The following is a 12,992-nucleotide window of genomic DNA, read 5'->3' as shown; positions in this document are numbered from 1 at the left end:
CACCCATTTGGCTATTATTATGATTTTACTTATTACATTTATTCATTGCTTACTCCAAAAATGTCTCAAAGTGATGTACAGTTTTAAAAACATACATGATACAGGCTTTGTTCGAAATTCACAAGTTGCTATTGGCCACTTGCAACCAAGCAAAGATGCCCGGATGCCAAGATGGCGCCTGACGTCTCTACCATCTGGAGGTACATGCCTGAGGATCCTTGGATCTTGACTGTTTTCACACACTAGTAACACATCCTGTAGAAGTCTATCCATTGTATTTTATTTGCACAATCGCAACGAATTTCGGGAACCAAAAAGTCATGTGGAAAAATACGACTTTTGCGCCGCCTGGCCCCCAAATGGCAACTAGGCATTCTAGTTTTAGCGACTGTAAGCCTGGTTTAAGGAGCCATTTGGCGCCTAGCTTATATACCTAGTTTCTAACACTGGATACAGGATTTAAAATGCACCAAAAATATATAGAACATTAATTGACTGAGAACGATAATAAAAAGGACAAATTGTACCGAACCATATGAAAAGTTCTAACACCAATATGGGCTTCTCGTTGTACCCTTTGACCCCAGTTATGAGCTAAGTTCCCGGGTGAACAGAGACATCTCCCAGTCTCACTATTTCTCATGTCCCCAAATTCTCCTCTCCTGCCATCGCATGCCTCTTGCCTAAGTGAGCAACCTGGCTACCGAATTCTGCGCCAGTGGACGTTTCCAGACGGAAACTTTTTCCTTCATATTTTCTCCCTTTCCTAATGTTTTATTTCTCTTTTCTCTCTCCTTTGCTTGTCAGACTGTTTTTTTGGGTGTGTGTGTGTGTTGTTTTTTTTGCAGTTGATACCATCAACAGAAACAGAGCATCTGGGTCCTAGCAGATTTGTTCTTTCAAAAGCAGTTGTTTCAATGTCCAAGCTATATACCCTCACAGTAGTTAGGAGAAAATAGTGTTTTGTGTGCTTGTGTTCTTCAGACACTTAATTTTGACTGCATAATCCTGTGTGCGTCCACTTAGAAGAAAGCCCCACTGAATTCAGTGGGACTTACAGAAGATTAGAGCCCTATTACTGGCATTTTCTCCCTGTAGCAAAGTAATTCTGTCCATAAGGTTAATGCTGTAAAGTGGCACCTCTAAAGTAGCTAATGAACCCTTTTGCCCATCTCCACTCCACAGTATATTTTCCATTGGAGATGTTGTGGTTTTATATACAGATTTTAATATGTGCTATAGGCTTCATAACCATGTTTATGATGCTGGAGGACTGCAAAAAGAGATGTCATCTGTACCATCATTTTTTCAGGATAGCGTGATCATCTGCAAAGCTACCTCCCGTGTACTTACCATACGTAGACCACTTTCCGCTCCTCCCATATAAACTGTGGTTTTGTCTCAAATGGCACGGTTGCTGGAGTGACAGCCTCCCCCCATTCCGGAGGTGATGATTTCTTTGTCATGAGCAAATGGCTTGGAACAAATCCTGAAAAGGTTTGTCAGGAGAGCTGCAGGATTATCGTAGCCAATCATTACAGAGAGATTTGGTTATTTGCAGCTTGGCTAATGGGATGTGTGTGTTTTTACATTAATATATTAATGCAAATCGCTTTACTCTGATTGGTTACGTCTCACTGAGGAGCTTTACTGCAACACTCAGAATGCTGTTGAGAATTCCGGTCGCTCAAGCAGTTGGGCAAATGGCTTCAGGAAGTCCGGGCTGCCTCACTCCTCTTTTCTAAAACATATTCTTGGGTTTGGGGAATGGCACTCACACCTGATTCAGGATATGGTTGCAGAAAATGGAAGGAAGGAAGCATTGTATTTTCTCTAGGGGGCTTCGTTTGGTCCAAATTGAGTACAGTAGTACCTTGGGTTACAGACGCTTCAGGTTACAGACTCTGCTAACCCAGAAATAGTACCTCGGGTTAAGAACTTTGCTTCAGGATGAGAACAGAAATTGTGCGGCAGCGGCATGGTGGCAGCGGGAGGCCCCATTAGCTAAAGTGGTACCTCAGGTTAAGAACAGTTTCAGGTTAAGAACGGACCTCCGGAATGAATTAAGTTCTTAACCCGAGGTACCACTGTATACATTTCCAGAGTTAACACTAAATACATTACTTTTGGTAAATGAGCCACTGTAGCTGCTAGAGGGCCGTGAAAATTTGTGTCCCGGGCATTTTAGAAACCAAAGGGGCGGCACATTGATTGCCAGATGTGAAATACATTGGCATTGTTTCCAACTCTCCCATCCCACTCAACACTTCGTAGCCCAAAGCAGCACACAGGGGCGTAGCTAGCTGCTCCAGCACCCGGAGCGGTGTGAGTGGGGTGAGCCGCCCCCGGGGGTGGTGTAGTGAGCTGCCCACGGAGTCCGCCTGGTGGATGCAAGCCCCACGCTGCTGTTTCAGGCAGCGCAGGGCCCCGAGCCACCACATCACTCCCAGCAGAGATGTGCGGCTCCTGCGAGCTGCAGGCAGTGTCGACCGCCGCGGTGTGCCATTTTGTCACCCCGCTCAAGGATGACACCCGGGGCGGACCGTACCCCCCCACCCTTCCTATGCCCCTGGCAGCGCGCATGTGTTTGGGTAAATATCCTCTTGCCTGCTTTGAGCCTCAGTTCCCTCTCTGGCCTCTGTGTTGCAACTGACCACGTCTGGCTTCCAGAGGGCAACACCACACAGTTACTTGATAAGAACAAAATTCCTTATGGACCCTTTGCTCAAGTTATCCTGCGTGACGCACAAGTATGTGTCAAAAAGGCAAGCTGGCAATGTTTGTGATTGTTTAACTGCGAGCTTCTAATAGGCATCAGGGGGGGCCACTGTGAGAATGGGATACAGTGGTACCTCGGGTTACATACGCTTCAGGTTACAGACACTTCAGGTTACAGACTCCGCTAACCCAGAAATAGTACCTCGGGTTAAGAACTTTGCTTCAGGATGAGAACAGAAATCGTGCTCTGGCAGCGCGGCAGCAGTGGGAGGCCCCATTAGCTAAAGTGGTGCTTCAGGTTAAGAACAGTTTCAGGTTAAGAACAGACCTCCGGAGCGAATTAAGTTCTCAACCCGAGGTACCACTGTACTGGACTACATGGGCCATTCTCTGAAGCCAGCAGGGCTTATCTTACGTTCTAGTTGAATTTGCAAATTGTAGCAAACCGGCTTTCCTGTAATTTCCCACAATGAAATACAGTAATCCTAATAAATTATAGTAAAATGTTACATCAGTAACTGCAGTTTTTAATTAATGCTAAAATATTTTAGTCAATGAATGGGTGTAATTAAAACAGATGAAAGGCAAAACGATAGGCAAAACATTTGTTTTGATTGTGGTTTTAGTAGCTGTTAATGTTTTTCTTCTTCTTCTGTATTTCCTTTGTGAACCACCAAGTGAAACCATATTATGGAGCGACTATAAACAGTCAGTATGCAAATAAATAACGTAGTTCCTGTTTTACTTCCCATTAAGTTGTATTCCACAGTCAGGCTTCCTTTGTCCCGCTTAAATTATCTGGCTGAGATTCTCTCACATACAGATTAGTAATGTTCACTTTTTGCTGCTTATTAATTGAGATCCATTTGTAGCTTTTGGATTACCCTGATGTTCAGCTGTGGGCTTCCGATAGGCACCTGGGTGACAGCATTTGAATTACCCTGATGTTCTTGTTTTAAATCACAAAATTGGGAGGGGTTCTCCCCTTTGTGCTAACAACATTGAAGTTTTGTGATAAGACAACTGCATCCTGTATAGCCTTTATAATTATGCCAAATTGTTTTTGTGTATGCTTTACAACTCTGCATACTGTACTCTGGTCTGGTTACTTATGAAGTGAAGCATGGAGCTTTACATGGCTCACAGTATAGCCTAGTTCTTGAGTCACACTCGAGAACCCGTATTTTTTGCTCTATAAGACTCACTTTTTCCCTCCTAAAAAGTAAGGGGAAATGTGTGTGCATCTTATGGAGCAAATGCAGGCTGCGCAGCTATCCCAGAAGCCAGAACAGCAAGAGGGATTGCTGCTTTCACTGTGCAGCGATCCCTCTTGCTGTTCTGGCTTCTGAGATTCAGAATTTTTCTTCTTCTTGTTTTCCTCCTCCCAAAACTAGGTGCGTCTTGTGGTCTGGTGCGTCTTATAGAGCGAAAAATACGGTAGTTAAAAGCAAACCATGGTTTACTGTGACCGCAAAGCATGCTGGTACATGCTACTGACAAATTATTGTGCTTATCTGCTGCTCCTTCTGCTGTTGTCATCTTTGATTGTCAAAACCCAGGATCACGGTCTGTTTCTCCCCAAACAAACTGCAAATGCTAAGACAAGAACAAACTTTGGTTACCACTCATGAGAGAGAAACAAATCATGAGGCCTGGGTTTGGACATGACAAGCCAACATCTGGCTTGTTTCCTGATGGCGCAGCAGCTGGAGAAGAGCCCAGTGAGGATTTTTCAGCAGCATGCCCCTGCATGTTTCTCATTTATAGTAAACATAATTTGCATTTAACTATGGTCTATTGTGACATGCAAACCAGGCTAATTCAAGTATATTTTTGTGAAGTCATGAAGGAAAGATACTTGAGTGTGAGTGTGTGATTTTTTTATAAGAAGATAGCTGATATTCTATGCTCAGTACAGTGGTACCTCAGGTTAAGTACTTAATTCGTTCCGGAGGTCCGTACTTAACCTGAAACTGTTCTTAACCTGAGGTACCACTTTAGCTAATGGGGCCTCCTGCTGCTGCCGCACCGCCGGAGCCCGATTTCTGTTCTCATCCTGAAGCAAAGTTCTTAACCTGAAGCACTATTTCTGGGTTAGCGGAGTCTGTAACCTGAAGTGTATGTAACCCGAGGTACCACTGTATTGTCTTTAGCAGTTTTCCCCTTTGCTCCCTGCAAAGTCCTGGAATATACATTGCCCTGACTATCCTGAATTCTGTGTGCACATGTATGCATAGCACGGGGGGGGGGCCACCTATATTGTAAAAAAATATTCAGAACCGGAATAGACATCATATAAAAGCAGCAGACAAGCATGGTGAGCTTGCTTTCATTTGTAAATCCATAAAAGAAAATGCTCAATTACGGCGTGCCATCATTGATTGTGTGTGCGTTGCTGTGTCACTGGTATTAATGCACCGGAACTTCTCCTCCTTGCTTTTATTTGGTTTTTGCTTTACGGTGACGCCTAACAAGGAATAAAATTAACTCTCATTAATCATTAATGTCGGCTGCAAAAATCATATCCAGACAGTAGATCTTGATTTTTATTTTTATTTTAAGAAAAGCTTACTGTAGCTATTCTGCTACAAGCTGCTGAGGTGGACTCATCTTCAGCCATAGCTGGAATGAGACTGCAGTCCTTTCTCCAGTTTCATAATGCTCAGAATGCTTCCATTTACATCACTGTGTGCAATGCAGGGCAACGGGCTGCTGCCGCTGCCGCCACCGCCAGGAAATTTGAAACTATTCTGAAATCCAGTTGACTTAGAACGGCAGCAATTGAATTAAGCTTGCATCCTTATTAGATAAACTGATGATCTGTGTGTTTTCATTGACCAATGGGTAACTGCTGGAGCTACAGTAATCTCTGTGAGTAGTAGCCTCTGTTCAACAAAATTATATCTTATTTGTTCAGGGAGATGATAGGGATTTAGGGACACGCGCAAACTCACGCACCCACAAATGTGTGTGTAAAAGAGCACTCATTTTCTGCGGGGGGAGGTCTATGAATGTGCTTTGCTTCCCGAGCTAGTTTCAGGCATTCAGCCGACGGTCTCCCTTTGGCTTTTTAACCAGTGACATATAGATCATATTTATTCCAATGCTCAATTAAGTTTTTGGATTCTTAAAAGCCCCCGTCATCAGGAAAGACGCCAGCTGCTTCCAGGCTATATTCGCTGCACTGGCTCAGCTTTCTCATGCAGTCTTATACCTCAAGGCATAAATATGTTTACCAGAAAGAAATAAAACTTAAGTTGGGAGGGGGAAGAGATAAACGGCTAAAGGGTTTACCTGGGAGGCGGGAAGGGAGATTTACCCAGTTCCTTTTCAATATGCATGATTTCTCTGGTTTTCTTCCATGGAGTGGCACCTAAAATGTTGTAGCTGTGTTCCTTTTACTGGTCTTGTTTGTGAGGCAGTTATATTGGGCTGTCGGGCCGGGGAGGGTGGGTGAGTGGAGGATTGACGTGATATGCTCGTTGAACAAGACATGATGCTGTGTGGCTTGATGGGAACGAGGGAGGAGTTTCTCTTAAAGAGCTTGGAACACTTTTAAAAAAAGCTTTTGTACCTGAATAGAATGAGGCGCTCTTAGATGGGTAGCAGAGGACTTTTAAAGAAGAGAGCGGGCAGACTTTTAAAGAATAATCGCATTACAGCTAGCACAGCGAAGCCAGAGCACAGCTTTAATCCTCCCATAAGTTCATTTGCAAGTGAAATTAGAAATTGAAAGTGAGGCTGGCATTTGCTTGTTGCTCCTGATTGACAAGTGGTAAACTGTCCTTTTTTTTTTTAATGCTACCATACATTTCAGCTATCGGTAATTATATCAGTGCTAACACCTGCTTGGTGCTGTCGAGTATTTCAGAGGGCTTCCTATTGTTACGTTATTCTTACAACTACCCTGTGAGGTGGAATTATTCCCATTTTGCGCTAGGGTGGGCTGATGGAATCAGGCTGCCGTGTGAGTTTGTGGATGAGCCGTGATCCAAATCTGGAGCTTTAATGATTCATAGCTCAGCCTCTCAACTACAAGATTATATTGAAGAGGCGTTGAAAAGTGCCGACTGCTAGTGGTATGAGTGGAAATCAGTCTCTGAATCTTATGACTTTGGTTTTGTTCTATCTCATATAATGCTTAGAGCAGCAGTTCTGAAATCTCATGGTTTTCTGGACCATTTAAAAATTGCCAGAGGGCTTGGCAGACCACTTAATACACTCCCCACCCCTTTAGCCCCATTGTCATAAAACAAAACAAAACAAAAAGCCAGCTCTCTTATGGAATCAGAGCCCCTTTTTTGGGAAATGGTTGATTGCACCAGCACCGTAATATGGAAATACAGTGGTACCTCAGGTTAAGAACTTAATTTGTTCTGGAGGTCCGTTCTTAATCTGAAATGTTCTTAACCTGAAGCACCACTTTAGTTAATGGGGCCTCCCGCCGCTGCTGCGCCGCTGCTGCGCCGCTGCTGCGCCGCTGCTGCGCGATTTCTGTTCTCATCCTGAAGCAAAATTCTTAACCTGAGGTACTATTTCTGGGAAGCGTCTATAACCTGAAGCGTCTGTAACCCGAGGTACCACTGTAATGGGTTTCTAGGCCAGAACCCTTTTACCCTGCTTGATAAATCCAGTCCAGGTTAAAAGCCACTGATCACTATTGTCAGAAAAAAATAAGGCCAAGTAAAGTATTCTTGACTGCTCTTCCACAACCTTTCATAGACCACCTGGATGGACTGCCATTCCTACCAAAGTCCGTAAACCATACTTTAGGAACCCAAGGATTGGGCTTAGGGGTTCCATGGTTATTGTGCAGGACAGATTTAGATCTGCACTAGCTCTTGAAGCCTTACCTCTAGCCTGTGGTTTTCTCTTTTGGGGTTTCCTCATTTCCTAACAGAAGACTAAACCACCCTGTTTCAGATACAGCTGGAGATTTTTTAATTGGCAGTGAAAATTCACCTGCAGCAGGCAGGATGCAAAATTATATGACCGCCTGAGTGGCCATTGTCTCACCACCAGTGATTGTGTCAATGTGACCTCAGGTCCACTTGAATTGTTTCCTAAGCGACAATTGTTCAGTTGTCCTATAGCAGCTATTGGACACATGGCTCTGGGAAAAGGCAAAGGAAGCCGCCTGTCAACAGCCTGCCAATCAGCACTTAGTGGCCTGGACCACCTGTCAACAGGCTGCCAATCAGCACTTAGTGGCCTGGACCACCTGTCAACAGGCTGCCAATCAGCAATTAGTGGCCTGGACCACCTGTCAACAGGCTGCCAATCAGCACTTAGTGGCCTGGACCACCTGTCAACAGGCTGCCAATCAGCACTTAGTGGCTCGGCCACTGAGCTATAAAGCGGGAATGCCCTACTTTAAATTTTGCCTCTGCTATGGCCCCACTAGGGCCTAGATCTCGCTAGTGTGGTAAACACAGGTGTTAAGCTGTACACATCTGACTGAAGGTTGAGGCATATGTGACTGAATAAGTACTGATCCATGGAATACATGAATTACAATATAAGTTATTTGCACATTAAGCCAGATAGCAAGAGTGTCTAGACCAGCCTTCTTCAGCCTTGTGCGCTCTAGATTTTTTGGAATATAGCTCCCCAACCTCAGCCCTAGGTTGGGGGAAGCCTGGCCTGAAGTGGAACTCTTCTCCCCTGAAATTCATTCTTTGGCAAGCTGCTTCCTTCACTTGCAAATTTCCAGACCTGAGCCCGAGAGAGTTGGGGGAGAAATGTCTGGAATCCTGTTGGGTGGCGTTGGGAAGCATGTTGGAGGGACGGAAGGGGGAAAGACTTTTTGAAGAAAAGCAATGGAAGGGATTAGTGAGAAGACGGTTCTTTCTGAGTGTGTCGGAGACTGTCCCAGAGAGAGCCTCTACCCCAGCCTAGACCCAGACTGGAGCTCGTGAGTGGAACGGGGCATCCCTCTGTGGTTGCCGTGGGCATCAGAACTACTCAAGGTGCCATTGAAGAGCCTCATGATGTTACAGACGAGAGCAAGGCCCCTCTTCTCCCACCTGGGGGAAGGTGAAGGGCTGTGGCAAGCACACATTTGGGCAAGCTGCCTAGACTCTCCTTAAGCCATTGTTCCATGGGTTACTGAGAAACTGTATCTAAGGACACCGAACACTCAAGAAGCATTATACGCAAGTGTAAAGAGGATGCCGAGCAATCTAGAAACTGAATAGCAGTTTTCTGTCCTTTGAGCAATGCTTTGGTATTTTGCCGATCAAGAAAGCATCCTTTAAACTTGCTACTCAGGAGAGGGACTCTGCTGCTTCTGTTTATAAACAATCGAAGCCATTATTGAATCTGAACAATGGGTGCTACTGAGTGCTGATCTCCTTTGGGAGATCTGCCTTGTTGGCTTGCTGAGTAGTTCAGTTTTCAGCCATCTGGAAGAAGAAAAAGGTAAACCTACTATCCTAAGCAGCATTGGGGTTAGCTATGTCTTCTAACATTTATGGCACATAATACAATCCCAACCACCCCCAAAACAAAAACAAGTAACATTAAGTAGCGTGGTTCACATACCACCCTATACAATGTTTCATTCATTCATTCATTCATCTTATTTTATTTTATGCCGCCTTTTCATAGTTAAAACAGTGCTCAAGGCAGCTCATAACATGACAAGATTTACATAATTACCAACATAACAAAAGTCATAAACAATAAATAAAACACATCAAAAAGTACACAACCAAATGGAAAATAATTTCCACATAAATAATAAAATCTAAAACTAAGAGTTTTAGACGTGGGTGGCGCTGTGGGTTAAACCACAGAGCCTAGGACTTGCCGATCAGAAAGTCGGCAGTTCGAATCCCTGCGACGGGGTGAGCTCCTGTTACTCGGTCCCTGCTCCTGCCAACCTAGCAGTTTGAAAGCACGTCAAAGTGCAAGTAGATAAATAGGTACCGCTCTTCAGGCTCCCAGCAGGTCAGTCCTGGGCAGCAGCAGCAGCAGCAGCAGCAGCAGCAGCAGCAGCAGCAGGTCAGTCCTGGTTTAAAGTAAACACTTAGTATTTTGGGGCACACTGCTTAAAAGCCCCTGCAGTTTTGCTCTCCCACTCCTGCTGATGCTGCACAGGGAAGGAAAGAAGGGAGGCTTGTCATTATGTGGGAACCTAGCCTCGTGGTTTGTTTCTCTGCAAACAGCCAGGAGTGGAAGTCAAAGGTTGTTCATGGCCTTCTGCACGTGGTTTTTTCCAGCGGAAACAAAGCACCTGTCCAGTTCTTATGTAGTGACAACACAAACTGCGACTTGTTTCCTCCCCAGCGTGTCATCAACAGGAGCAGGGAAGGAGCAAAGTGTGAGGTGGTTAGATGTGGCTTCAGTCTCTTCCTGCTGGGTGTTTTTAAGAAGCACCAGTGGTACAGAAGGGGATCTTTGTGTGGTGCAGGTGTGCATGATGCTGGCAAGCAGGTGAGTGGATTTATTGAGCCAGTTTAGCTTGAACGGCTTCCTTTGAAGTGTCTGGCTCTTGGGGGTTTTCAGCTGGTGAAGAGAATTCTTTGTCAGGCAATTCCTAGCCCCTCTCTCAGAACTGCAGCTCCCCAGAAAGAGGTGATGGCAGACTGTTTGGAACTTTTAAAACTTGGAAGCCTGGCCTTCCAAAATGCAATGCTGTCCCAAACCCCAAAGCTGTATTAAAAGCAAGCCCAGTAATAAGACTGAATGAGAAATGACATCATGCAAGAGGGACTGAAATGGAACACTGTTTCTATGTAATAGGAATGCAGACAAAATATCGGTGCTGGAATTAAGTCCTTCTTATTTTGCTTGTTTTTTTGCAGGCAGCCATGGAGGTAGCACTCTCCTTCCACACAACATCAACAACGAATTCCCGGAATATGGGGCTGTGGAGGAAGGTGCCAAAACTTCGGAAATTCCCTCTGAGGTTCACAAAGATGAACTAGTGTGTGTTTCTGAAGGGCAGCCATGTGACCAGCTGCCTTCTGAGAACGGCAGACCTAGTGATAAGGTAGAGTTTTTCTCTGAGGGGTTACAAATGGCTCCCCAAGAGGAAGAAGTGTCAGAACAGTTTGGCAGGCCGAGTGAGACTATAGAAACCTCCCAAGATTTAGAATCTGAAAAGGCACTTGACAGGGAAAACGATGCTTTTGCTTCGGAGATGCAAATGGAAAAAGAGAGGAAAGCTGGCAGTGGGGCTGAGGAGGCAGCCAGGGAGATGGTTCTTGCAGGCCAAGAAAAACCTCCAGAAATGCCTCTTCCATCTGAAGCGACAGCGGAGAGAAAATTGTATTGGATTGCAGAAGAAGACTCTATGGTCTTAACTGTGGAAATACAGCCCGAGACCTTACGAACTGCTGGCGGTGCAACTGAGGAGGCCCACAAAATATGTGAAACCAGTTGCCATAAAGCTCTGGCCCAGCCAGAGGACAGGAAGATGAGTGCTTCAGGAGTCCTTGGCGGTGCCTGGGCAGACTTTGAGCGGGAGTTTTCTGTGCTTGATTCAGACAAGGAAGAAAGAGCGCCCGAGAGGAGGATATCCAAAGAGGCGGCTGTGAGTAAACATGTGGAATTTCAAGGGGTAGAAATCCTTTGGATCCAAAAAGCAGAGGAGCAGAAGGAAAGCGGACTCTCTGACACGGATAGTGTAGAAAGAAGATTCTCAAAACACCACACACCACCTGCAGTCTCATCAGAATTGGACTGTTTGCCGGAACGCTCCTGGAATATATCCTGGGAAAACTTCAGGCCTTTAAGTTCGCTGGCCGAAGGTGGAGAGGATGAAGTCTTCATAGTAGAGGAAAAGAAGAACTGGGCACTGGAGAGGAAATCTATGTCGGACAAGGACAGGTAAAAAAGAAAAAAGAATGAGAAAGTCTCTCACTCTGTCTCTACAGATTTGGGAGGGAACACAGTCCATACTTTTGAGTGCTACTAGGCAACATGTTAGATATAGTCGTACCTAGGTTGTTGAAGGGAATCCGTTCCGGAAGTCCGCTCAACTTCCGAAAACGTTCAACAACCAAGGTGCGGCTTCCGATTGGCTGCAGGAGCTTCCTGCACTCAATCGAAAGCTGCGTAACTTTGGGTTTGCGGCGTTCAGGAGTCAAAATGTTCAAGTCACAAGGCATTTGGGATCCAAGTTATGACTGTATTGGCTTCATAATGTTCTTGGGATGGTATCCTGTTGTTCAACACAAGGATTGTATTGATCAATACAAACAGTGTATACTGTTGTGCGTAAGGCAGGGCATGATACAAAACACCCACAACACCCCGTCCCCCTGCGGCAATAAAAGCAACCGCCAGAAAACCTTATCCTAAGCAGTTTTCTCAAACAGTTTGGTCTTAAAACATTTTTTGTTCAGGCAACCCTATTCAGACATGTAGAACTTACATGTGTTTTATCCAGGGCTTTTTTCTGCCACGATTTGACAGAACTCAGTCTCAGCCCCTCTCAGGTGGGCGCCATTGCTATTATAAGAGAACAAGGGAGGTGTTCGTGGAGAGTTCACCTCTTTTTCTAGAAAAATAGCACTCGTCTGACCTCTTTTTCACTGCTGTTTGCTTTAATCATCCTTTGAATGCTTTTAAATACTTGTTTTTAACTGAGTATTTTAGTGATTTAATTTAAATTTTTGTAAACTGCTTAATTTTTGTTTTTGTTATTTGTTTTGTTTTGCAGTCAAGCGGCATATAAATACTGCTGAATAAATAACTAAAACAAATAACACCAAAGAACACAATAACTGTGGGTGACCAGGAAATCTCTTGTTTCTTCAGTGGCTAAGGGCTGTAGGTTTAGGAGAATTAAGAACTGTTTATCAAGCTGCCTAAAACCATTCAGTGGGTGCAGCTTACTGAGTCTCTAGAGGGAGAGAGGTTCCCGGTCTTTGTGCTACAACTACGTCTCAGGTGTTTGCCAAAGAAACTTTCAGTGGGCAAAGAACCCTGAACTAAGTTTCTCTGTAGAAGAGGCTTGCTTTGGCGGAACCATTCCTGAAGCTATGGTAACTAGCTAGGAGGGGACTTAAGCATTACGCTGACCTGCTGCCATACAAATGAATATTTTTGCCCATTATTTATTTTCAACTACAACCACATAGTTAATCTTCAAACTGTGTTTTTAGCAATGGGAACAGCACGAAACTCTCTCCCCTTATTCCAATACCTGAATGCTCATTATTTAACCCAACATTTTACAAACAACTGCCTCAAAACAACAGCATGTCTCTCTGTCATGTATTAACTGCACTAGAATGATTTGTGCATTTTTTAAAAAAATGGTT

General features: G+C 44.6%; 1 protein-coding gene across 6 annotated transcripts in view; it reads left to right on the top strand.

The window, feature by feature from the left end:
• PSD3 (pleckstrin and Sec7 domain containing 3) overlaps positions 1-12,992 on the top strand; it is a 176,066-nt gene that overhangs the window by 45,528 nt on the left and 117,546 nt on the right. For 5 of the 6 annotated variants that reach the window (XM_053371465.1, XM_053371463.1, XM_053371469.1 and 2 more), the window contains one exon: positions 10,527-11,553. In XM_053371465.1, coding sequence (XP_053227440.1) covers positions 10,527-11,553 — 1,027 coding nt within the window. Of the gene's footprint in view, positions 1-5,543; positions 5,590-10,526; positions 11,554-12,992 lie in introns of those variants that run through there. The other variant, XM_053371466.1, reaches the window with a different exon arrangement.

This window comes from Podarcis raffonei, chromosome 17, assembly GCF_027172205.1.
Source record: "Podarcis raffonei isolate rPodRaf1 chromosome 17, rPodRaf1.pri, whole genome shotgun sequence".
Lineage (NCBI taxonomy): Eukaryota > Metazoa > Chordata > Lepidosauria > Squamata > Lacertidae > Podarcis > Podarcis raffonei.
The sequence above is the reverse complement of the archived record's forward strand: the minus strand, read 5'-3'. Positions and strand labels throughout refer to the sequence as shown.